Raw genomic sequence first — 23962 nt, 5'->3', positions numbered from 1 at the left:
TCTAGGTGACTTAATCTGTTTGCTGATCTAAGGTATCTTCTCTAGCACTCATTAGCTTCACCGTTCATCGATTTTCGTATTATTTGACCAGTTAATTGCCATTTCAGTATACTAATTACGCATATTATATCAGTATCCACATCTATGTGCTGGATGCACCGTGGGATCTTTGAAAACTAAGATGTTATGTCCCTCGTGCCTAGTTACACTGGCTTACTCACCCAACAAGCCAGAACATAACAATACATATGGCTGTTAGTATTACTGTTTTATTTATTTAATTAATTAAATATAAATTTTATTTTATATTGTACTGTATTAAGAAAGATGTAACAAAAACCCTATAGGATTTATCCGTAGAACAGTATTCGTTGTCAACACATATAGACGAGACGAGTGGGTGGAATCATCCTAAATTACCTAACAACTAACAAAGCCTTACAAAGTTCTGTAGAAAGTACTTTAATAAAAAAAAGTCAAACACTTTATTTTACAAATTTGACATTTTTATGTATAAAGTCTAAATATATTAATTTTCAAAAGTACATAATACTAGGTACTATATAACCAATTTATGTACATTACAGTCAAACAAATAAATAAAAAAATATATTACATAATTATTATGTTCATATGTTTCCGATTAATCTACTTATTATTATCTACTGATCCATATTATATATTTATAATCTACATGCTTAAGATTAGTAATCTGTGGCTATGTTTCACCGCTACCGATTATCGTGCTCTGTCGAGTGTCGCTGTGACGAGTTGTGTTTTATAGTTTTTCTAATTTTTAAACCTTCCAAAAGAGTAATAAAGGTAATGGAAACATAATTTGATTAAAATGCAGTCCGTAGTGGCTTATGTACGAAGTTTACTTGGTTGGTGCGAAGATGATCCTACTATCAGGACAAGCTTCAAAAGAGACAGGTATGGGTTTGACATTTCTTGTTTACAACACTATAATTTAGTTATGGCGGCAAAGTTAGTAAAAAAATGATATTTTAAGAATTGTAGACGAAGTTAAACATGATTAAAATACCTTTAAAAGTTGCCTCTAGATTTTGGTCGTAAGTGAAAGTTTTATAATGTGTTGTAAACAACGAAAAAACTTCAATGACGAGAACCTTATTCTTTTCAGGACCGACGACGATTTCTGTTTGGGCAATGATACACCTACTCTGAAACGGCTAAAAACTATGAGGAAAACATCTTTTCCTGACATTATGGACTCCAAAGGTAATATACTATCTGTCTACTTATAAGAAAACTGAAAGCATTTTCTTATTTATAATTGTTTTTTACAGACATGTGGGAGGAAAGAAAGCAAAACAATAATTTTCGATACGTTCCGATACGGTTAGAAACTGGACATCCTAGCACTTCCACACCGAAAGAAAGTACACAAAATATAGGTAGTAGAGTACGAGCAGTTCCAATCAAATTGGTAGATGTATCAAGTAATGGACCAACAACTTCGCAGAGGAAATCTGGAATGCAAACACAAGCTAGACCTGTCATACGAGCTATTATTAAGGATGATGATGATGACGAGAATGAACAAGAGGTATTTTGTCTGTTAACTAAATAGGGAAAAGTTATTGACTTATAGTTTGTATTTCATCTCATGTTGTTGATTAGTCTATGGTCAAAAGATTTCCATTTGCATAAGTGAAGAATGTACTAAAAATTGTGTATAGTTAATATTACATGTAATGGTTATTAAAATATTACATGCCATGGTTATTGCATTTACTTGCAATTGTTTAACAACATAAGAAAAAATATATATGGTTCAGAATTAAAACATAATAAACATATGGAAATATAATATCAAATCATTTAAAATTGCAGGTAACCTGGATAGAAACAAAACCAAACAATAAGACACCTAATGTCTACATAAACCTAGATGATGATGATGATGAAAATAATGATCAACAGGAAGATGATGTTATATTTGTCAAGAAAGTCACAACACCTCCTTCAGTTAAACCATATAAGTACTTTGTAACCAAAAGTGATCAGGCACAACCTCAAGAGGAACAATGTGTCAAGTTTTACAAATTGTGTAATAAACCAAATGATAGAAATTCGAATAATTCTCCTAGAACAAGTAATAAATTTAAAACACCGGGTGGAGTAACTAAAGTATATAAAAAGGTACCTGTCCATGTTCCCCGGTGGATGCAAACCCAGAAAACGAATCTCTCCCAACCCAAAAGTAGATTTTCAAATTTAAATGGTAACACAAGATCAACTTTATCAGAAGTTTTTAATTTAGATGAAAAGAGAAATTATCAAGAGTTAATCAGAAAGTTCTCTGATACTACAACACCTGTGTCAATAAGAAAGCCCAGAGATATTATTGAAATTGCTGAAGATGCTGCCTCATTACGAGAAACACAGAGATTACAAAAGAGTTCACTAAATGAGATAAAATTAATGGAAAGGAGTATGAGTATGAATAAAGGAAAAGACATGGGGAATGAATATGATCCAATCACGGTGGCATCAATCAATTCTTCTGATTCAGAAATAGAAATAATTCCATCAGATTCTTCCACTACTTCTTCTGTTAAAATAGACCCAATAAATACCTTAAGGGAGTCATTAAGAGACAGTGCTGTCACATCTCGGGATTGGCTCACAAAATTAGACTCTAAGTATAAAAAGAAGAAACAGGAAACCCAAGCTAAGTTAAAAGATGCTCATCGAGAGTCAGACATTATTTCAAAAGTTAATTATGAACAGAAATTAGCACAATTAGAGCATAAATTGAAGTATGAATTAAGTATACCAGAAAGTCTCATAGAGGAAGTACCACCTACTGTGGAGTTACCTCCTCTAACTCCAGAACAAGAAAAATTAATCAAAAGAGCTTTAGGTCCTGGACCTCCTGGACAGCTTTTAGTGGAGAAATTTAATTTACGGATACATAGGTATATATAATTTAATTATTTATTATAATTTCAAATAAACAACAATAATATTAGGATACTCCAATAAATGTAGCATGTTACACACTGAATTGTAACTAAAAATGTACTTTTTGATAAAGAGTTTATAAAAGTTACAATCTATACTAATATTATAAACACAAAACTAACTTTGTTTGTCTGTCGCCCTTTAAGGCCAAAAATCTGAACCAAATTATAAAAAAGGTGTATGAAGTTGGCTTGAACACCAAGGGAGGACATAGGGTACTTTTTTATGCCTGACACCTGACAACCAATCCCTAAAACCCAAGCTAAGCTTCGAACGACAACTATATACATATGTAATTAATATTGGAGTATCTTTATATTATATAACTATAGCCTATTCCAATTGAAGGAGTTGAGATAAACAAACCTTGTGATTTGCTAATAACTCTGATATATTTCATTTTGTTATATTCACTACAAACAGTTCTTGATTAATATATTTTTATTTACATCAATACCACAATATTTGTCTGTGTACTTTTTATATGCACTTTAATTTTAATACCAGTAACAACTTCAACAACATTCAGTATGTAATTTTTTCATAAAATCTTTGTTCTAGGCGTGATCTACAAACATTATCAGGATTAAACTGGTTAAATGATGAAATTATAAATTTCTATATGAATTTGCTTATGCAAAGAAGTGAGGAACAGAAAGATCTGCCAAAGGTGTATGCCACAAACACATTCTTCTATCCTAAGCTTATGCAAAGCGGACAAGCCGGCCTTCGCAGGTGGACTAGAAAGGTAACCTTCATAGTTTTATAAATAGACTAGCCATATTTAGTCATTGTGCCTGATAGGATTGGCCATTTATGACATCACAGAAAACATCTGACTTTTCACAAATAAAAAAGCCTTATATCCTGTGGTTGCCATGTTAAAGTTCTGCTTAATCAAATATAGAATCAAAAGACCATTACTACATTTCTAAGTATAAAAATTATGAACTTCTGAATGAGGAATTTTTTTGATGATGATGATTCAATTGAATCTACAAACTTTTATTTCCTATTTACCTGCTTAAGAGATAAATTTATCAATTAATTCAAAGCTAAAAGTTTAGTTATAAAAGAAAGTTAAGTTTGTTTATAAAAGAAAAACTCTTTGACAATTGTATTTATTTCATTATTTAGGCTATATATTGGGTATCTCAGTCACTTAGTATGAAAGGTTTATGAAGTAAATTCCAATTAGATAGGCCTTATAATTGTGATATCTGAAATACAAGTACACTTTAATAATTTGTATTAAAATTATTTTTTACTTAAAAACAGGAATTTATTTGACTAACAAATGTCTTAACTTAAATTGACACTTGATGACGTCTAAATTAGCCGTAAACTGATGTTCCACAGGTAGATATATTCGCGCACGACATAATGGTGGTGCCAGTACACCTCGGTGTCCATTGGTGCCTCAGTCTCATCGACTTCCGGCGGAAGAAAATATCCTACCTGGACAGCATGGGCAGCTCCAATCAACCCTGCCTCCAAGCATTGCTACAGTACCTGCACGATGAGCACCGAGATAAAAAAGGACAACCTTTTGATGATAGCGGCTGGACCACAGAGAATCTTAAGGTAGTCCAATCTGCATATCTCAAATATTTTGTATATCAAATAATATGTGCTGTTTGTATTTGTATTATATTTATTTTATATTTGTAACACAACTTTTCTTTATAAACTGGTAATGCTAAAAAAATAATTGGTTCATAAATAATAAAGTATTTTATATTGCAGGACATTCCGCAACAGATGAACGGCAGCGACTGCGGCATGTTCGCGTGCACGTTCGCCGAGTTCAGCTGCCGCGACGCGCCCTACTCGTTCTCGCAGGCGCACATGCCCTACCTGCGCCGCAAGGCCGCGCTCGAGGTGCTGCAGGCGCGCCTGCTGTTGTAGCCGCCCCCCTCGCACCTGTACTCCGTCGCACCTCCATCTGACTTACTTCCTCATCTGCTTCGAACAGAGTACTTAAATGATAGGTATTAGACTTGTTTGTAGCTACCATGTCCGCGTGGCCAATCTCTATGTTCTAAAGTAATAATGGACTATCTCGAACTGTCATTGCTTCAGTCAAATACTTTAAAAGAGGTGTATTCACAAGTAGTAATTATAATTTTATAAAGAATCCTGCCTCCGTTATTCCTAAAGATCCACATAGAATTTTCTTATTTATTTTTAAGTCTGTATTAAGTTGTATGAATGATAGCATTGTTCGAGTGAAGTGGTGGTATATTATTATTTTAGTGAAATTACTGACTGATTTTTATATTGAGCATAAGGATTCTTTCACACTGACATTGTAATAATGTGTTGCCATAATTGTAAATGTAAAAACGATACAATCCCCACAATTTATTTATTTTATTAAAAATACTTGATGGAACGCATTCAACATCCATCATAAACATTTAATTTTCTGAAGAATAAACAGAGTAGATAAAACTTATGTAACAAACTTGAATTAGTTTGCGTCATGTAACTTGCCGCCCAAGCAGTACAGTCTTGTAAAAAGTATCAGCATTCGAAAAATATTTCATTATATTTACAGATAACATAATGATATAAAAATAAATAATGTAATTATTAACTACCTGGATTTCTTATTTATAAAAAAAACAACCTAAAGCATTTTTTGCCATCAACCATGGAGCAAGTAAAGCTACTTATTTTAACCACTAACACAAAATCAACAAATTAAAAACCACACTTCTACCATCGACTGTCTACTGTACTGAGCAAGAAGGCCGCAGGCAGCTATCCAAAGAAATAACCAACTGAAACAAGAGAAGTGAGACCAGGATCCAATTCAGTTTGGCATTTGCATATGATTTTTGTTCTAATTTTCTAACATGATCAAAGTCAGTGTGATAGAAGCCAGCAACAAAGTCAGTCTTAATTTACCCACACCACATCATCATTGGTGCGGGATCTGTGTGTATACCTAACTATTCCAATCAGACTTGTTTGTGCTATACTAAAACATGAACAACAATTATTAAAAATCAAGACTGATTAGAATGTTAGACGGATATTTCTTAGCTATAAATGTATAATTTAGCTGTATATAATTTTCTTTGAACGACAATTGAATTTCCATTAGTAAAACGATATACATTACAACATATATGTTTTTTGTGATTTGGTTAAGCATTTATGGTTTTGACTCATAGATGTTGTTTAGGGGTTGATTAAAAAACAAGTTCTTCTTTCTAATGTCAAATCAATGATGAAAAAATGAGACAAATCAATCTTTATAAGTAAGGCTGTTAGTATTCATTAAAAGTGAGGTAACATAACTCATATTATTATTTTATCTTAGATGCTTCTTATTTATGTAAAGATATAATAAAGCTAATGAGCCAGCTTGAATTTTTTTTGTTTTGATTATAAATATTTACTAAAACTGCATTTATGAGTTAGTCTATTGTATTATATGAAACTGAAATTTAGTGTTAGTAAATAAAATATTGATGTATGTCAAGTAATTTTTTGTGGAAATTACATAAGTCATGAATAAACATTAATCTGTAATTACTATGAAATTAAATATCGAATAATATATGATGTAGTCATAGTATACGACGTTGAAAATTCGACGAAAAATTCTCAGTTGAATTGAGAAAATACACTCCCGAACACGAAATCCATGACAGAAAGTTTTATTTATTTACAAATATTAATGGGCGGGCGATTTTATCTTTAATAGAAAAAAATAATATTATACAGAGCCGGAGCTGAACTGTTCATGCATGTATGTTTTTTAAAATGTACTCAAGTAAGAAAAAAATATATCATTAAAGTCTACATAAGTTCATTAACAATTTAAGGTTCATTGTTAAACTAAGATAATAAACCGTAACATACTTAAGGAAGGAGGATAGAAGGAAGAATTCCCTATAATGACTGTTTGTATTTTCATTTAAAGCATAAAAGGTAATGTAACAGCAAGAATCACAACATTACCACAAGATTTTTTCATAATTATGTGCAAGGCTTATGCATTCAATCATTCGATTTATGTATGATCAAACATTTTTAAATCAAACTTGTATGAAATTATCAGTAAAATATTTTCAATCTACTTAGGTTAAGAATTGAATTTAACGAATATCTCATAATAGTCAACGATAACGTGTTAAAAACATTAAAGGTAAATTTTTCTAATTTAAAATTTATGTGATATGAAATATATTACTAATTAAATCAAAGAACTGTAATGACTGTATCTGCTGGACAGGTTCGAAATACATTGATGTTTAAGAAATATGTCATGTCATTTTTCTAATTATTAAGTTCTTTCTGTCATGGTTTGTAGAATTGTAGAAACGATGTAAAATATTAATATTTAATAAAACAAAATTGTTTTGTTTCCAATCTGTTATCAAAGGTTTTTTAAGCGATTAAATAAATAAAAGAATATCAAATCCAAATGTATTTTATTCTACCGTACATAACAATTACCTTACATTCATTTATAGATAGAATTGTTCCATCTATAAATTGGTGGTAGACCAATTTATAGATGGAACAATTCCATCTATACATTGATGGTAAGGTAAGTTTTATGCAAACCCGACTAGGCCACAGAGCCAATGTAATAACTGGCATAAAAGAAAAACATATTAGTTTCCAAAAATAGTGGCGTATTGGCAAGGTAAGGTATGGTCAATATTTCTTATAGGTCCAATGTTCATGGGCAGTGGTGACCTCTTACCATCAGGCCTATTTGTCAGTCTGTCGACCTAAGACACCAAAGAAAAAAAGATTTTTTGTATTTCAAGTTAACTAAAAAATTTAAAGTTAGCAGAATATTTTCTCATGACCCTTTTTTCTGAAATAATTAAATAAGATACAAACATAATGTACTTGTATTATGCTGATAACAACAATGTTATTTAAAAGCTTGACTATTAATTTAGTTTTATGATAATTTGGGAGCGTGCAAATCTTGATGAATTTTCATATACGGCACTCATTCACCCTCGTACGAGCTACTGCTTGGGCTACACTCTAATGCTCTAGGATGATTGAAGAGCCTTATGTTCAAAATAATCATTTGGTGCAATATTAGTGTAAACCAGTTAAACAATACAACCTATTTAAATATAATATTTACATTTTAGGAAGTCTTCATTTTCATTAGCTAATATGTAAAATAAATTTACTTGTTTATAGTGTGCGATAGATGTCACTATACCAGAAACTTTAATTTTAACAGTAACAAAGATGTTTGTAATAAATTAATGTAATAACATTTGCACTCAATTTACTAGGTGGCCTTATTATTATGTATTTTTTATTATCCCATAGTTAAAACCTCAATATATGAAATAGTTCGCAATTACTTACTGTATTGATCAATACGGATACATTATGTAGCTTTCTAGGTATGTATAAGATGTGACGTAGTGATCACGCCACCTTTTCAAGAATGCTTGCTGTTTTCTGATTGGATGAATCCCTCACCCCGAATGAAAACACTGCACATTCAACATGTTCAGGGTTGTGCTATCAAATCGATTTTCACTTTCAACTATAATCGAGTTTCATAAATTTATAATAATAATTTTAAACTTGAAATAATAGAATTTAAAAAAAAATGGTTGCTTAAAATAAAAAACTGCGTGAAACAACTTTTAACAGAAATAAATTACCATTTTTAAATTAAATTATAGCCAATATTTTCTAGTCGATTAAGTAATATCGATATTTTGACGTTTAAAGAACTTTTTGTGAGTACTTCACTATCAATTCAATTTGGTTAAGATCGCAGACGATTTGTAGGTTCTGCTAGTGTTTATTAAGTTAATTTTGAAAATTCTGTGATAATTTAAAAGTGTTATTTAAACCGGGAAGTTAAACTTGAAAAAGCTTGCGGTAAGTCTTAGTATTTATAGTTTCTTGCTTATTAATAATCAGTGTCGGTGATATTTTTATAATTTACCTTTCATAACCTAGAATTTATCAAATTAGAATGTTACTTTGTTCTAATGATATATTTTATAATTAGTAAGGTAAAGCAAAAATAATATTTGAGGTACATGAGACAATTTTTCATATGTCTATTTTTTATTATAGAACGTGTTATATGAGGCGCGTAATATATTTACGTATTCGGTATTCATGCTATATCTTATTCTTTTGTATTTATTTAAAATATCGAGCTTAGTTTGCCTGACATTGTTAGAAAAAATACATCCATAACGATCTTATTGATAGTTTTGATTTCCGTAATATAATATTTATGAAAAAATACGTTATAAAGGATTGAAATTTACTTGGTTCAATCATCAAATAAATCCTGTTTAAGAGAAACAACTTAAAGTTGAAGGTACGTAAATATTATAAGCATTCTCATTGCTTATACTACATGGCTAAGACAGTCTTGATGTTTCCATATTGGGTCATAGAAATACAAATGAAAGTCTTTTCTTATTATATAAAAAATATTTGAAATTTCTGTAAAGACATACAGGGAAATTACATAGCAGGACCTAGTTAAAATGTGATTTGTTTTGCCAGATTACTACTGCTTATACCCCTATTATACTGCTTCTCTTTATTTTAGTCCTTTCATGCCATGTCTTTATGCTATTGAAACTATTGAATTTGGTTTTTTTGAGGCTAAAATTTTACTTTTTTTTTTAATTTATATTTTATCATCATGTACGAGATCCAGTTCTATACCTAAAACAAAAATATCAATATAAATATATTTATATCAATAATATTAATAAAATAAACCTAGGTGTGAAAGGTTCACATTTGTTAATGTGATTTATTGTGGGTATGTGGCAAGAAATGTGTTCAATAATTTCGAATTACCCACACAAAGAGACATATGTTTACATGTTAACAGTGAAGGTACAAAGTACAATAAATTAATCATGTTAATCTTTGTTTGAAGTTTAAAATGTCTGACAACATCAATACCGTTTATCTTAGTGACACACATAAAATAGCAGGGTTAACACAGCATGTATATTTTATATTAAGTATTTTTATAATCAACATAATATGATTTATAATTTGATTTAATTAAAACTACTGAAAAATTATAAATGTAGTCATCAACCTATAATATATATAATACATTCTTATTCATAAACAATGTTCATACAACTTGAATGTGCATATTTAAAATATATTTATGAATATGTATATATATAAAATAATTACTTATGCTTTATACATTGTGATGTTTAAGTTTTATCAGATAGATATCGGATGTAAGTGAAGGAATGGCTTATAGAAATATCTAATACATTTGTCTATGCTTATATGAATTGTCTTATCAATATAAAATCTATTTCGATTCATAAAAAATCTTTAACAAACAAACTAACTTTCACATATAAATAAAATGTATATCAGTTCCTATTAGTAAGATAGCCAAGTTATCAACATGAACCCGACACTAGGCAGCCCTTTCAGACCCCTGATATGCTATCTTTGACCTTCAGTCAATGATAACATGGTCTGAAGTTCAGTGGCAATGGATGCAAATATTTACTGGATCATCACTTCCCTGTTGTTCTCTTGTTTGGCTTAAACGTTTTAATCAGTTACTTCCGAAAGTGGTGAATAGGGCGTCAAGCTAAAAATCTCTACCATAGTTTACACCCTCAAGGAAGTTTTGGTTAGTTTTTGGTCAAGAATATACTCTGTGTGGGTGACTCGCAACGTGGGTATTGGTAATATCAATGACCACGATGCGATATTGTTTTAGCCGAAGTTCGGGAGCTTTGGCTCATCTCAAAGAATAGTGCAAAACATAGTATAGTGTATAAGTATGCACACTATTCCCTCCCTCTGATAGTTAGAGATAGAGATAGAATAGAGAGAGCACTCGTGTTTGCGCACTAATTTTGCACTATAATAAGTCCTGCGTAGTTGTCTCCCGTGAGATTGCCCGCCGTGGCCTAAATTAGTCAGGACGAAATGATCACCGGCATTAGAATGATCTTCAACTGACTTACATAATTTCACATTGGTATCCTCGATGAGAAAAGAATCCGATTGATTAAAAAAAAATCCTTTATAAGTTAAATGATTCAAAAATAGTCACAAGAGCCTACTTGATTAAAGTACACTTTGATTTGATTTAAACGAAACTTAAAGAAGTTTTAAACAATTATTTATTACCCAGAATGAATATTTTATAACATATATGTAGTCTATATAAGATTTTAAATACTGTTAGTAATATATGTAGTCTGTGCCAATTTTAAATAGCTATGTAATTTATTTCAGTAAAATGAAACACATTTCGTGTTTGATTTAACTGAACGCAGAACCCTGTTAGTTGTATGTGTAGCGCCAGACACAACTCACATTCGCACTCGACAAGCTCGCTCAAAGAATTTGAAATTAAAATACGCATGACACTTTCTGCTTTAAATTGAAGTTATTAAATAAAAAACAAAATCAAGAACATTTTTTGTTAAGGTTGGTCTTTCACTTCCCGTGTATCTGTCCTGTTTTTGAAGGAAACACAAAAAATGCTAATTGTCAACTCAATTAGTGCTTTCAGACTCGTAGTTCGCTAAACTTTGAATAAAATTTCAGCAATATATATATATAGAAAACACGTATCCTCTTGAGTATTATATGTTTCCTAATCTAGGTCATCTAACTGACAGTTAACCTTCACAATACAATCCTGATAAAAATGTAGGAATTCTGGCTCTCTTCCAGATTTCCTTGCGGTTTGACCCCTTAATTTCCACTATGCACAAAAGATCTTAAATCTTAGCATGTATGACTTCCCCAGTAACGAGTAAAACGGTATTTATCGCATTCGAAGTAATCCGCGTCCGTAGGTCTATTCTCGTCCGGGACGGTGGACTTCGCCCCCGGACCATTATCCCATCGCCTGCCGCCCGCCGGTCCCGACACGACAACGCGCCACGAGTGTCGCTTTCCGCTATCTACCATCCGTTTTTAAAGTCACCATGTTTTTGAATATTTGTGGATTTAAAAAAAAGAAAGGTAAAAATTTTGTGGAAATATAGACATATTGACAATTCGATCAGGTACGCTGTTCTATCGCGTCGCAATTATAATCATATCGGGCAGTTGCTACTTATCTATGAATTTATTTCGTTATATGATCGATTCGATTAATACGATCTATAAGTTTCTTATTGTTCTTCGTAAAATCGGTATTGCAGCATTCCGTCCAAAGTCGATGTAATCATATATTTAATATTTACATTTAAATCGAATAAATTTATCTAATAGCCTAAGTTGTCTAGACGATTCTCGTCTTTTACATTAAACAAAACACTTAATCGAACGGAGTTAATATAGAAAAAAATATTAATTGGAACACTATTTTATGTTTGCGAATGATTCATGTATGAACAAGTTAAACTCGTTCGTTGTTTTCGTTTGGTGTAGCACAAGGAAATAAAATTATAAAGCTGAAATTGCGCTTTAATAATATCAAATTATGTTCCTTTGTTAAAAACTAAGTAGCCTTTGTTTTTCTATTGTTTGAATATTGGGGTCTCGATGCAAAACAGTGAACGTAATACGTAGTATATATTAATAAAGACCGGGCGGGCGTCCTTTGTAAATAAAATCTTCAAAGTTCAGTCAACAGATAACACATCTGTATTCATTAATATTATCAGACGGAGATTTTTCCATAAGTTCATTGACATCCGGTGCAATAACATAAAAATATTCAATGGCGCGATAGCCTTTCTAAATTTAAAAAAGGGAAAAAGCAAGAAGAATTATCAACAATGAAGATAAGAGGTTTTATTTTATATTGAACTGCATTTGTACGCAATTATATTTTACAATGCCAGATAAATTTTCAATGGTTTCCGATGCAAGAATTCAATCCGTCTCGCTCACGAGGGATTTATTGTTCTCATGTCCTTAGACATCTACTTATATTGTCGGTTATCAAGCGTTTTTTTTTTTTTTAATTTTGTAACACTATATGCATAGATGACTGCCACTTCGCTCTAGTAGCTAGTTTAAAAGCTGCAAATATTGAGGTACAAATTCAAACGAGGGATTGTATCGATTTAAAGTCATTGGGTTATTCTTGAGGCCCGGAGTTCTTGGTTACTTTACACTCCCGTGTGTTAGAGGTAACAGCACTTAAAGCTGTTAGTTCTGAACTAAACTTTCTTAAATACGACTGTATTTGCGCGCATACTTGTACAATATAATATCTATCCCCAGGTGGCTAATCTCCGTCGAGATTGGTCGCCGTGACCGAGATCTCTAAAGAAACAAAATAAATAAAACTGTGTAAAGTGTATATCTTATCGATCAATCTATAACTTGACTTTAGCTTCTATCTATTTTTTGATAGTGCGGAGTTATTTTTCCATGTTTATCGTTGTAATATGACTTCCGGTACGAGTCCAAACCGTATAATTGATTAGTTATTTGCTCCGTTCTGCTCATGCTCCTTAACACCACACAAACATCTCAGCAATGTCTAAACATAAAATTGTAAGCAAAACAATAAATAAACTATATATAACTATAAACACAAACATGCAACATTTCACAATTACTTTTCCTTCGTGCGCTCGGAAAATTCTGGGAATTTTCATGACAATTATATGATGAGACTAAGCTAGTATCTCTTAGTAAACATGGTAACCCTACCAGGTTTCTTAACTTAGTCATTCTACACGTTCCACTATTGTCTCACGTGTGTAGGAGTCTTAATAAACGAGGTACTGATACAGACAGACGAAGAGAGGTCATATCTGAATCGAGTAAGGTTTATATTCCAGTGTGAGGTTTCGATATTGGCATTACCGTATCCGTAGAGTAATAGCGGCAGTGATTACTAGTGATTAGTGTCGTTCACGTGTTATTATTTTATCTCAGCATCTCGACTGTGATTTTATTTTGATTGAATGTTAAAATTGAAGCAACTTTTGTCATCAATATTATCAATTGTAACTTGAGAATATATATTGCAGCTCTTAATATGATTTATTCGATTAAGAAAATGTCAAAAATTATTTGGCTATAGCGCTTTTTGCAGGTATCACACATACATCACATTTTCTACCGCCAAACAATAATTCTTTGGTAGTATTGTTGTGTTGAAGGGTGAGTGAACCAATGTAACAGGCACAAGGGACGTAACATCTGAGTTCCCAAGGTTGATGGTACAGTGGCGATGTAAGAAATAGTTAATATTACTTACAGTGTAATGTTTGTGAGCGGTTGTGACCGTTTCGCCATCGGCTTGCCTATTTTAAATAATAAAAAATATTAGTCAATAAAAAAAGGACAGGTCAGTTTAGGACATATTTATTTCGATAACAATTGAGGCGAGTAATTAATGTACTCGGTCACAATTAATTAACGTGAGCTGTTTAATGTAATGCTATAATTAAATGTAAACTGTGAAGCGTAAATATTTAAATTATAATTTAAAGTTAAACTTAAAATCGGTTTATATTTAAATAAAATAAAAAAAGTATTTTGTAGCATTAACGAATTATATGATTTGTTAAAAATCGGCAAAGAGCTATTTTAAAAAAACCGAACACTAAAATAAACATTATTTTGGATGTCAAATTATTATTATGTCAATAAAAAAAATTATTCTAGATTTTTCAATATAAATATAATTTACCATAGAAATGTGTACCGATGGATTTGGCAGTAATTCGACGGACATTTGATAGTTCATTAGCCCTTCGTATACGTCATCAATTATTAAATATTACGTCACGGTATGTAACATCTAGGCGTTTTGCCAAAAATATGTGCAATTATTTTAATGTAATGTATTTACAAGAATAATGTTTGCATTAAGTACATATTTATACCTAAATGTTTTTTCATGGAATGTAAGTTTGTTTATTTTTGCAGCTTATATATTATTTAGTATCGAAATAGTAAAAATGTATTTAAATAACACAAGTTGATATATTATAGAAACGCTGAAACCATGACCGTACTTAAAGTTTAAGAAAATGTTTAATGTTTTTAGTGTTTATCATTATATTATTTATAAATAATTTAACCACAAAATCCAATGAGACTTTTATTGAGTTTGTATTACTTTGAGTTTGCGTTACGAACAAAGAGGATTCGAATCGATTGTATGAAGACAAAGTATTGGAATTGCAATATACTACACCTGAATACCTACATTGATATTTATTGCATTGTTGTTTTCTCCTTGATCCACTTCTTATGCCTTTTTAATGCCTATTAAAGCATATGAAATAATTAATTATATTTCATTAATTTAAACTAAAATAAATATTACTTCCATTGCCAGAGTGTAAGTACTAAAAAAAAATTTGAACATCAGTCTTGTTCGAAGTTTAAATATTTTATTTTTGTCCATAACCTACCATAATCAGTTTAATGTGGTACTTGTTCGATATTCGAATCTCGCTCCAAATGCCATGACGCGGTCAACAGAGTGCAAGTGCACTGGGAGCGTTCTATTTATGCTTGTGCGTTTCTCGGGGAAAACAGGGCTGACTATGCGGGCTTTCCCTTTAAGTATATATTTTTTTAACTACGTCAATGACTGAAGGATGATGTGCTTTATAATTATTTCTGGAATATTTTTATTATTATTAAACATATTTATATGCTTGTTTGTGAGCTACTTTCTGTATATAGGTTTACATAGCACCCGTTCTTCTTAGACTTCAAAACATTATCTTTGTGCTTAACTGATCATGCGCAAATAAAGTCGACTTCGCGTTTATTCTTTAGTAAATAGACCGGCTTAAGCGGTACTATCTACGAGATGCCAGTAAATAGGGCTGTCAATAATTTATTATCATCACAAACCTTGAATTTGCACAATTTAAAAAATAAATTACTTTTAGCAAGTTACTTGCAGCGTCATTTTCAGAAATAGATTAGTTAATGCTAATGCAAGACGAAGAAAATGAAAGTTCGAAATCTGATCTCAAGAGAAAGATACGGTATGATGCATCACCAGACGAACTGTCTAGTCGACAATCTGAGAAATCGTATGATTTTGTGATGACATGGCAGCCCTGCAGACGTTCGGATCACGGTCACGAGTGGCGGGAACCGCGACCGGCGACGTTTGAATTTCGAATTCAGTTTCCGATCGAGCGTCGCGTTGGACGCTCGCATTTACCACCGTCATTTAAACATATATATTTTTTTGTTTACTATTATTTTTACATAGTGGCTGTGATAAGTGACAGTTCAGTAACTCTCGAGTTTTTATAGGTAAGTCGATGGTTTCGTAACGCGAACACGTGAGGTGCAAAGTTTAAATGGCGCGTTACTTTTTTATTGTTTAGTACTATTCTTTGAAATTACGTAGTTAATTTTTTTACTATCCTAAATACACATTTAAACAGTACAGAAAATATTATTATTTATTAAGACAATTGCATCCTTGTGGCCTTTGCAAATAAATAGAAAAAAAAATTATATACGTGTGTACTACATAAGGTAATTACTAATTACTATTAGACGTTAAACATCGATAGATTAGTGATTATAATTAAATCATCGATAATGTCGCAATTTAAAGAAGTGATGTATTTATAAACGTAAGTGAATCCCAGAACTATAACAAGGAATATAAATATTATTTTAATATTTAAATGAATACGAAGATAGCTCTTCAGCTACATTTGTCGAAGTCTGTCTCCTAAGTGTAATTGGGAGGGAAAATGTTGCTTTTTATTTATTATACAAAGCAAAATGGACATTATTTTTAATTTAAATTGACAAGAATCTTTATGTTTTAACATAAGAGGCTAGTAAATCAAAAAAAAGGTATATACACAGGTTATTTGTTATTTTGTAATAATTTACTTTTTTAAGTCTTGTTTCTGGTTCCGCGACACGACACATTCTTACTACCCAAAAAGTCCAGTTTAATAAAACGGCATTTATAGTACAACATCGCATAATATGATTCACATGTGTCTCGGGGTCAATACCTTCTGTTAAGTCTGATTGGTGTGCAAATTTATTTAAACTTCGAATATCGAATCTTGTTTTGATTAGTAGAACTTATGGCTAAGTTCAAATTTTAAATTGTAAAAATAATATGCTTTTTTTAAATTGTTTACCAAAGAAAGGCAACGGTAATTCGTCAAAGTTCATAGACGTTGGTTTTGTATGTGTATACCAACAAACGATTTCTTTCATCGATGCGCTGTCATGCTAACCATGATACTTAAAATTTTATGATCCTTGTGTCTGTTATTCATCAAGTAATCAAATTTTATTTTTAAATATATACACTGCTTTTTTCAAATGATAAAGTAACCGTTATCTACCTATACAAATATAATGTTTTTTAAATGCGCTAAATTTAGAATCTAGCGAGCTGATTTAAAAAATATCTGTGTATTTTTTTTTTTTTGAAAAATGTATTTAACCCTTTGTAACGTCACGCTAATCGTAGCGGTTGATATACAATGTATTGACGCCAGTGACGTGGGTAAAACCGAGTGGCGTACCAACTCAATAATAAATAAGAAAGTAAAAAATAGGTACCTACTTATTAAAATTTTAAAATTTATGTCCGACACGAAGAACGTAGGTAATTCCTAACAGAGGATTTACTGACAATTAAACTTCTAAGGAGCTAAAATAGAGATGAAAGTATAAATGGAAATTCGTCATTTCTTATGTAATAAATATGGAGATCGGTATTTAGGTTTATGTTAATGAGGTAAAGACAGATGTTAAAGATTTTTCAAATGTCGGCTACTGTTTATAAGTTTAGGACTAAAGTGACAATATTTTCTCCAATGGAATATCCCATTGAAATAAAACTAGTTTTTAACGGATTTAATCGCGTATATTAATTATTTTAACATCCCGACGTTTCGAGCACTTTGCAGTGTTCGTGGTCACGGGCAGACTAAGGTGACATTTGTCTGTTCGAATTAAAAAGAAATATTATTTACAACTACCGCCAACGATTTCTTAATTGGTATCTTGAGTAGCGTTCCGGTTGCACGCAGAAGGCACTAACTGTATCTTTAGGTCTTGCAGTCTGTTGGATTTGGGATTTTAAATTTTTAATAAGTGGATCCCAAGTGTTAGAAAGTCTCCAACCATCTTCTCTATTGAAGTTCGGATGTTTTTGAATTTCAATAGCCTCGCGTATCATTCTAGGAATGAATCTGTGTTCTCTAGCGAGGATCTGTGGTTTATCAAATCGAATAAAATGGTTAGGTTTATCCAGAGCATGTTCACAGACTACAGACTTTGAAGAACGCCTATTTTTGACATCTCCTATATGTTCCTTGACCCTAGTACCGATACTTCTCTTTGTTTGGCCTATGTAAGATAAACCACACTCACATTCGAGCTTATATACTCCCGCAGTTTGTAAAGGGATATTACTCTTGATAGGTCTCAAGAACTGGCTCACTTTCTTATGAGGCTTGTAAATGGTTTTAATCGAAGCTCGCTTCAAGATATTGCCAATCCTGTCTGTAACTCCCTTCACATATGGTAGAAATGCAGGTTGTCGCTCAACTGTGGGTGGCTTGATACGGCTTCTGCGATGCTGGGGAGGCACGGGCAGCTTGTTCTGGTGGAGTGCAAGCTTGACCTGAAGTAGCTCGTCCTCCAGGTGTTCAGCATCGCAGAGATGGTGGGCTCTCTGAAACAAAGATTTGCCAACGGTAGCTAACTGACTAGGGTGGTGGTGCGAGTCACCATTGAGGTATTTATTGGTGTGTGTAGGTTTCCTATAAACTGTGTGACTTAATGTATTGTCAGGATTCCTGATAATAAGGATGTCAAGAAAAGCTAAAGAATTATTTGCCTCTAATTCCATAGTAAATTGAATGTTTTTATTTATAGAATTATAATCTAAAATTCGGTTTTAAAATTAGCTTTCGGTCTGATCGTCAGAATATATTCGGTTAAACTTTTGTGAGCCAGTTTTAAAAGTGGCAGTACAATTTATGTAACATTTAGATGGATCCGTAAAAGGAACGGATCAGGGAGTTTAGACGGACGTTTAACCACTGCGAGCTGTCTAAACGCCCGAATTGAATATAGTATGAACGAATCTGCTATCTTTCTTCTACCCCGAGGTTCCCGCAGGTCACCACGCAAACATAATTTCGGCTTCTGCGCTCGCGCAAAATAGACGTTGGAGCTGGCGCTTTGATATCACTTGTTGAAAAACCAGTTGTCTTGCGGGACAAAAAATATCAGTACTCACAACACTCGTCGTAGTCCACCGTATACTAAGGCTGAACGAAAACTGATCAGAGTCGTCGTCGTCTTCCGTATGAACAGACGGTCCTTCCATCGGTGAGAACGGGGCCTAAGTCCCTATTCTAGGATATGGAGTTCCGCTGTGTGTATGGAAACTTAGTACAAGGCACAAGAAACGTTATCATAGCATGAGCATATCTTAATTCTAATTCGATTTATGTATTATTTTTTACATACAAGCTAATTCGACTAAAGTTTAACCTACTAAACTACATTAATAAAACATTATGCAAAGTTATTTCTTTTATCAAAGTCTAGTTTTAACCGGCTTTGTCTAGTTCTTTATTTAATCGTTAGACGCTGACGACGTAACTAAATAGGCGTTTTTATTCATTTAAGTTACGTCAGTTTACGCTAGCTTGTCATTAAACAATCATTTATTTATAAAATAAAAAAAAATAAAGCTCGTCAATTATAGCAGAGGTAATTACGAACTTTGTCCCTGGAAGTTAGGTCAGCAAGGTCCAATTGACCTCAACATCGGACGCAGGAAATGAATCCGCAATACATTGTACAGGCGAACAGATTAAATCAAATTCAAATTATATATTTGCAAGTAGGGAAATCAAATTTACCAGACGTTTAATTCTTAGGAATTCGTTAAACAGTGATGTCAAAAGGAGCGGTAACAATACACGTTACCGAGTGAAATACATAGGTACGTAAATAAATTTTGTTTCAAGATGGTCGATTACATTTTGTACCGACGTCTTTTGTTTTTCTCAGTCAGAATAATTATCTATCTATTTGTTGTTGTTGATGAAATTCTTGAGTCTTTATAATATGAAGCATTATTTATTTATGTGGCAAACAAAGAAATTTTTATACATAATCTATACTAATGTTATAAACGCGTAAGAAACTCTGTTTGTCTGTTAGTTACGCTTTCATGCTAAACCACTGAAACGAATTTGACAAATTTTGGTACGGAGCAAATTTCAACCCTATGATAGAACATAGACTAATTCTTATGTCTAAAATTTATGACCTATATATGTCCCAGTTGATGAAGCCGCGAGCGTTTATATGTTAGAACGTACTTATCTAAAGATTTAAAAAGTCGTTTTGAATGAAAGGCCGATTAATGAAAAATGTCATATTCTATGTGGGCGTAGCAGCTAACAGCCAGCTCACCTACTAATACTTAAAATACTTCATATAAATTTTAATGATTGTAATTATCTGATATAGTAAGATGATTATCCGTCTGTTAGTAGCAAGGCTGTATTATTATTAGTACGGTATTTGTTGACATTTTCAGAGATTACGAATTACTACCAGCTATCGTCATATCACCGCGTCTGTCTGCTGTGTGTGTTACGATGTAAAGGTTTTATGTACCCATTTTCTACCCAAGCAAAGCCGGGGCGGTTTATCTAGTAATAGAAAATAAAAGCCCAAACCCAAGCCCACCAAACTTTCTGCGCGAGTGAAAAAGTGTCTAGACTTGTTTATTTTATACTTCTAATTGTTTATAATTTTATACTAATATGAAAAATTATAATACGTTCTGTATTCATGAAGTTAATATATTTTTCGTGGTACAAATTAACTGCTTGATGGCTTTCCGCTCCATATATTCAGTAATTACTATGAATGTTATAACATTAATTTTATTTCTTTAATTGATATCGAAATACGATTATTAATGAATATAAGAAAAATTCCCTAAGCGTTTTTGTTTAGCATGTCCCTTATGCAAACTTCTATTAATATATATATTTATTTGTATTTGAAGGACAATTAATGAGTACGAGGTCACATCCGCTCATACAGACATTCTTAACACCGGGAAAGACCACTAAATTTTTATGTGCTTAACTTGTGATATTAAAAGAAAACACCATGATGAAACCCATGTAGTGTCGAGGGAAATCCGCCTTAGAGCAGCATGGTGGAATAAGCCTGAGCCTTCTCAATAGTAGAGAATGCCTTTGCCCAGCAGTCGAACCTTAAAGAGATGTTCTGTTAGGTTTATTTAAAATATTACAATGTATGTAATGTACGGATTATATGTAGAGTATTAAAGTGTGTAGTCTTCTATGAAAATATACACGTAATAAGTGAATAAATCTTATAGATTAATAATTGTGATCGTGTGCATGTTGACGATGAATACGATGTTTGTTTTGAAAGTTAATATACCCCCCTGGGTCGAGCTAAACATAACATACAGCGAGAAATTCCATCATTCAAATGCGTCAATGGCGTGGCCCTGTATTGCTTCTTCAGTTCATGACGTAAATGTTCAATGATATATGTATCTTTTTTAAAGAACGACTGAATGGAACGACAAAAGTGCTATAAATGTAACGGTAATTGATTTTTATTTGTATCTAAAAATTAACATAAATTCTGATTATTTTTAAATATTTTCTTCATTAACAGCACTATCTATAAAAAGTAAAATTATATATTCTTATTTAATCATTAGCCTTAGTTTTCTCTTACATACGTAAGGATCCTTATATAAAAAAATAAAAATGATACCCGCTTCAAAAATAACAGACCATGTTCTAAAAAGTGAAAAATAATTCGATTAGATACTTTCATTAAAAGGCTTATGAACTACAACGTCTGAGTCACTGCCAAAATAGGTAGTTCGAAAAGCTCCCATACAAATTTTAGTCTATTCCAACCACAAGGGCAAAATCCTAATAAACATTTGACATCGAATTCACGCAATATCATTGGTCGAAAGCTCGAATAGTCTATGATATTTATTGTGTTTCGAACATCGGCGAAACTGTTATCGGAAATTTCGAATTAAAATTAAAGTATATAAGTAGTTAAGAGGAATAGTGTTCAAGAACTATTATTAGTACACAATATAGAATACGTACATATAATGTTTAAGCAAAGTTTGTTTGTTCGTTACGGTTTCACGTCTTATAAATCACTGGTCAGTACTAGATTTCAGGCAAATCATAAATATTTATAATATACATTTCGTAATGTTATCAGATAATCTTTACATCCCATAGTTCGCTTAGTGATCAAGTAATTCTGAAATCAAGAAAAATGTGGACTAGATAACGTTATTAATAGGTTCGGTATGTCTTATGATTGCAACGTGTTATATAACATATTAATTAAAATGCAGCGCCTTAGTGACTAGGTGATAAATATATTAAGATATATATTTAGCTAAGGGAGCAAAGTCGCTAACAAAAGAGTCAATACAGAATTAAAATAGTGAATTACAAGTAAATAAATCTATTCTGTATGAATAAACACGAAACTAAACGCAGAATACGATCGAGAAATGTCATTGACAAATTAAGTGTAATAATTATATCGTTTAAGGGACGCATCAAAACAGCGTTAGTTATTAAGTGATTTTACAGAATAGCAACTGCTGTTTACATGGATCGAGTGAGACTAAACAGTAATTAGAAAAGGGCGAATGTCAAACAAGACGTCCTAACAGTATAGAGGTAGTCTATCAATTAGGGGTTATCAGACGCGATTGACATGCGTCGATATGCGCCCGATAGCCCGCGGTTCAAGCGATGAGTGGAGGATGGTGATAATTATACACTTGTTTTTCAATAAATATCTATATTTGTAACAAAATTTATCATTGTTACTTGACCACGAAGACTTTGAACATGAGTTTTTGATTATATTCTCATTAGATTTTTTTTTTATAATTTTTAATTTGTAATTCAGACCTAATTTAATTATCATCAGATTAGTTATTGTCGTGATATTAATGATATTAATATTAGATAAGATGTTTACGAATAGTTGACATTTGGATGTACATATTATGTAGTATTTTTTTTTCAGGCATTTTTACGATATTACTAATAAAATTGGCATCAATGACACGGATTTATGGATTTTTTAACTACTATTTTGTAGGTATTTAATTTTCTGTAAAAATTAGATCTAGGGTGCTGGTAAAGTTTGCATTTTCACGGGGATTGTTCCAAGAAATGTTTGGATTAATCCCGGGCGCTGAATTTAACCTTCGGACATTGCGAAATTCGTCGAATTCCAAAATTCATCCGTACCACCTACATATCCGTAAATCCACAACATTTTTTGCCTTGCAAAACCTCTCTGTGGAACCAGCTTTCGCCGTCGGTTTTTCCGAACCGATACGACTTAGGAATTTTCAAGAAAGGCTACTTTTTCGTTAAGAGGCCGGCAACGTACTTGCAAGACTCGCCGGCTTTGTAGGTCCACGGGCGGTGGTTGTCACTTTCCATGAAATGAGCCGCCTACTCGTTTGCAATCGGTTTCATAAAAAATATACCGACAGACCGAAAACGTAACGACAGCAGAACTCAGTTGCCATGACCTTGCAAATCGATTATTAAATTATATGCGCTATCAATCGATTAAAGTATTAAAATAATAATTATGACAATATAAATTTTATCAATCATTTACCAACGTCGTGGCGCTGTCCCAATTACATACACACTCACTTGTACTACAAAGTCCAACTATAAATCGGAGTTTAATCGTTTTGGTCCATTTAAAATTATTTCAAAAGTCCATTCTGAAGTGCGATACAATAATTACACAGAATTGTTAATAATTTATATTAATTGTTATTTAATTGGGTCTTCGTTGTCTGCGTAGATTTGTTTAAAGGCAGTTCTAAATTCTGAAAGCTCAATGAGTTGTAACTGATTAAGGATTGTATACTTTAATCGTGAATTTTTCAACTATGTGCTTGTAAGAATACATA

The 23962-nt window shown here is 32.0% G+C and overlaps 2 protein-coding genes across 4 annotated transcripts in view; both read left to right on the top strand.

The window, feature by feature from the left end:
• Positions 1-728: 728 nt before the first annotated feature.
• LOC125077082 (sentrin-specific protease-like) lies at positions 729-7385 on the top strand. 2 transcript variants are annotated; one of them, XM_047688878.1, is made up of 7 exons: positions 729-933; positions 1145-1242; positions 1311-1570; positions 1858-2945; positions 3553-3739; positions 4351-4575; positions 4738-7384. In XM_047688878.1, exons 1-7 carry the CDS (start codon positions 848-850, stop codon positions 4897-4899), a joined length of 2106 nt encoding a protein of 701 aa, XP_047544834.1. In that variant the 5' UTR covers positions 729-847; the 3' UTR covers positions 4900-7384. The 2 variants fall into 2 exon arrangements, with proteins under 2 accessions (XP_047544834.1, XP_047544836.1); XM_047688880.1 differs by lacking the exon at positions 729-933 and adding an exon at positions 971-1073 and having other exon boundaries at positions 4738-7385.
• A 1371-nt stretch (positions 7386-8756) lies between these two features.
• LOC125076841 (long-chain-fatty-acid--CoA ligase 4) overlaps positions 8757-23962 on the top strand; it is a 51575-nt gene continuing 36369 nt past the window's right edge. Inside the window, exon 1 of one of the 2 annotated variants that reach the window (XM_047688547.1) lies at positions 8757-8880. The gene's annotated coding sequence lies outside the window, so the exon portion shown is untranslated. Of the gene's footprint in view, positions 8881-16096; positions 16225-23962 lie in introns of those variants that run through there. The other variant, XM_047688546.1, reaches the window with a different exon arrangement.

This window comes from Vanessa atalanta, chromosome 3, assembly GCF_905147765.1.
Source record: "Vanessa atalanta chromosome 3, ilVanAtal1.2, whole genome shotgun sequence".
NCBI lineage: Eukaryota > Metazoa > Arthropoda > Insecta > Lepidoptera > Nymphalidae > Vanessa > Vanessa atalanta.
Note: the sequence above shows the minus strand (reverse complement) of the source record. Positions and strands in the feature narration are given on the sequence as shown.

What these genes read in the sequence shown, in the direction of transcription:
- LOC125077082 (XM_047688878.1), top strand. Translation starts at nt 848, where the DNA reads ATGCAGTCCGTAGTGGCTTATGTACGAAGTTTACTTGGTTGGTGCGAA. An exon ending in ATGACGAGAATGAACAAGAG is followed by an intron (nt 1,571 to 1,857) that starts GTATTTTGTCTG and finishes TTAAAATTGCAG; the next exon opens with GTAACCTGGATAGAAACAAA. An exon ending in TTCGCAGGTGGACTAGAAAG is followed by an intron (nt 3,740 to 4,350) that starts GTAACCTTCATA and finishes GATGTTCCACAG; the next exon opens with GTAGATATATTCGCGCACGA.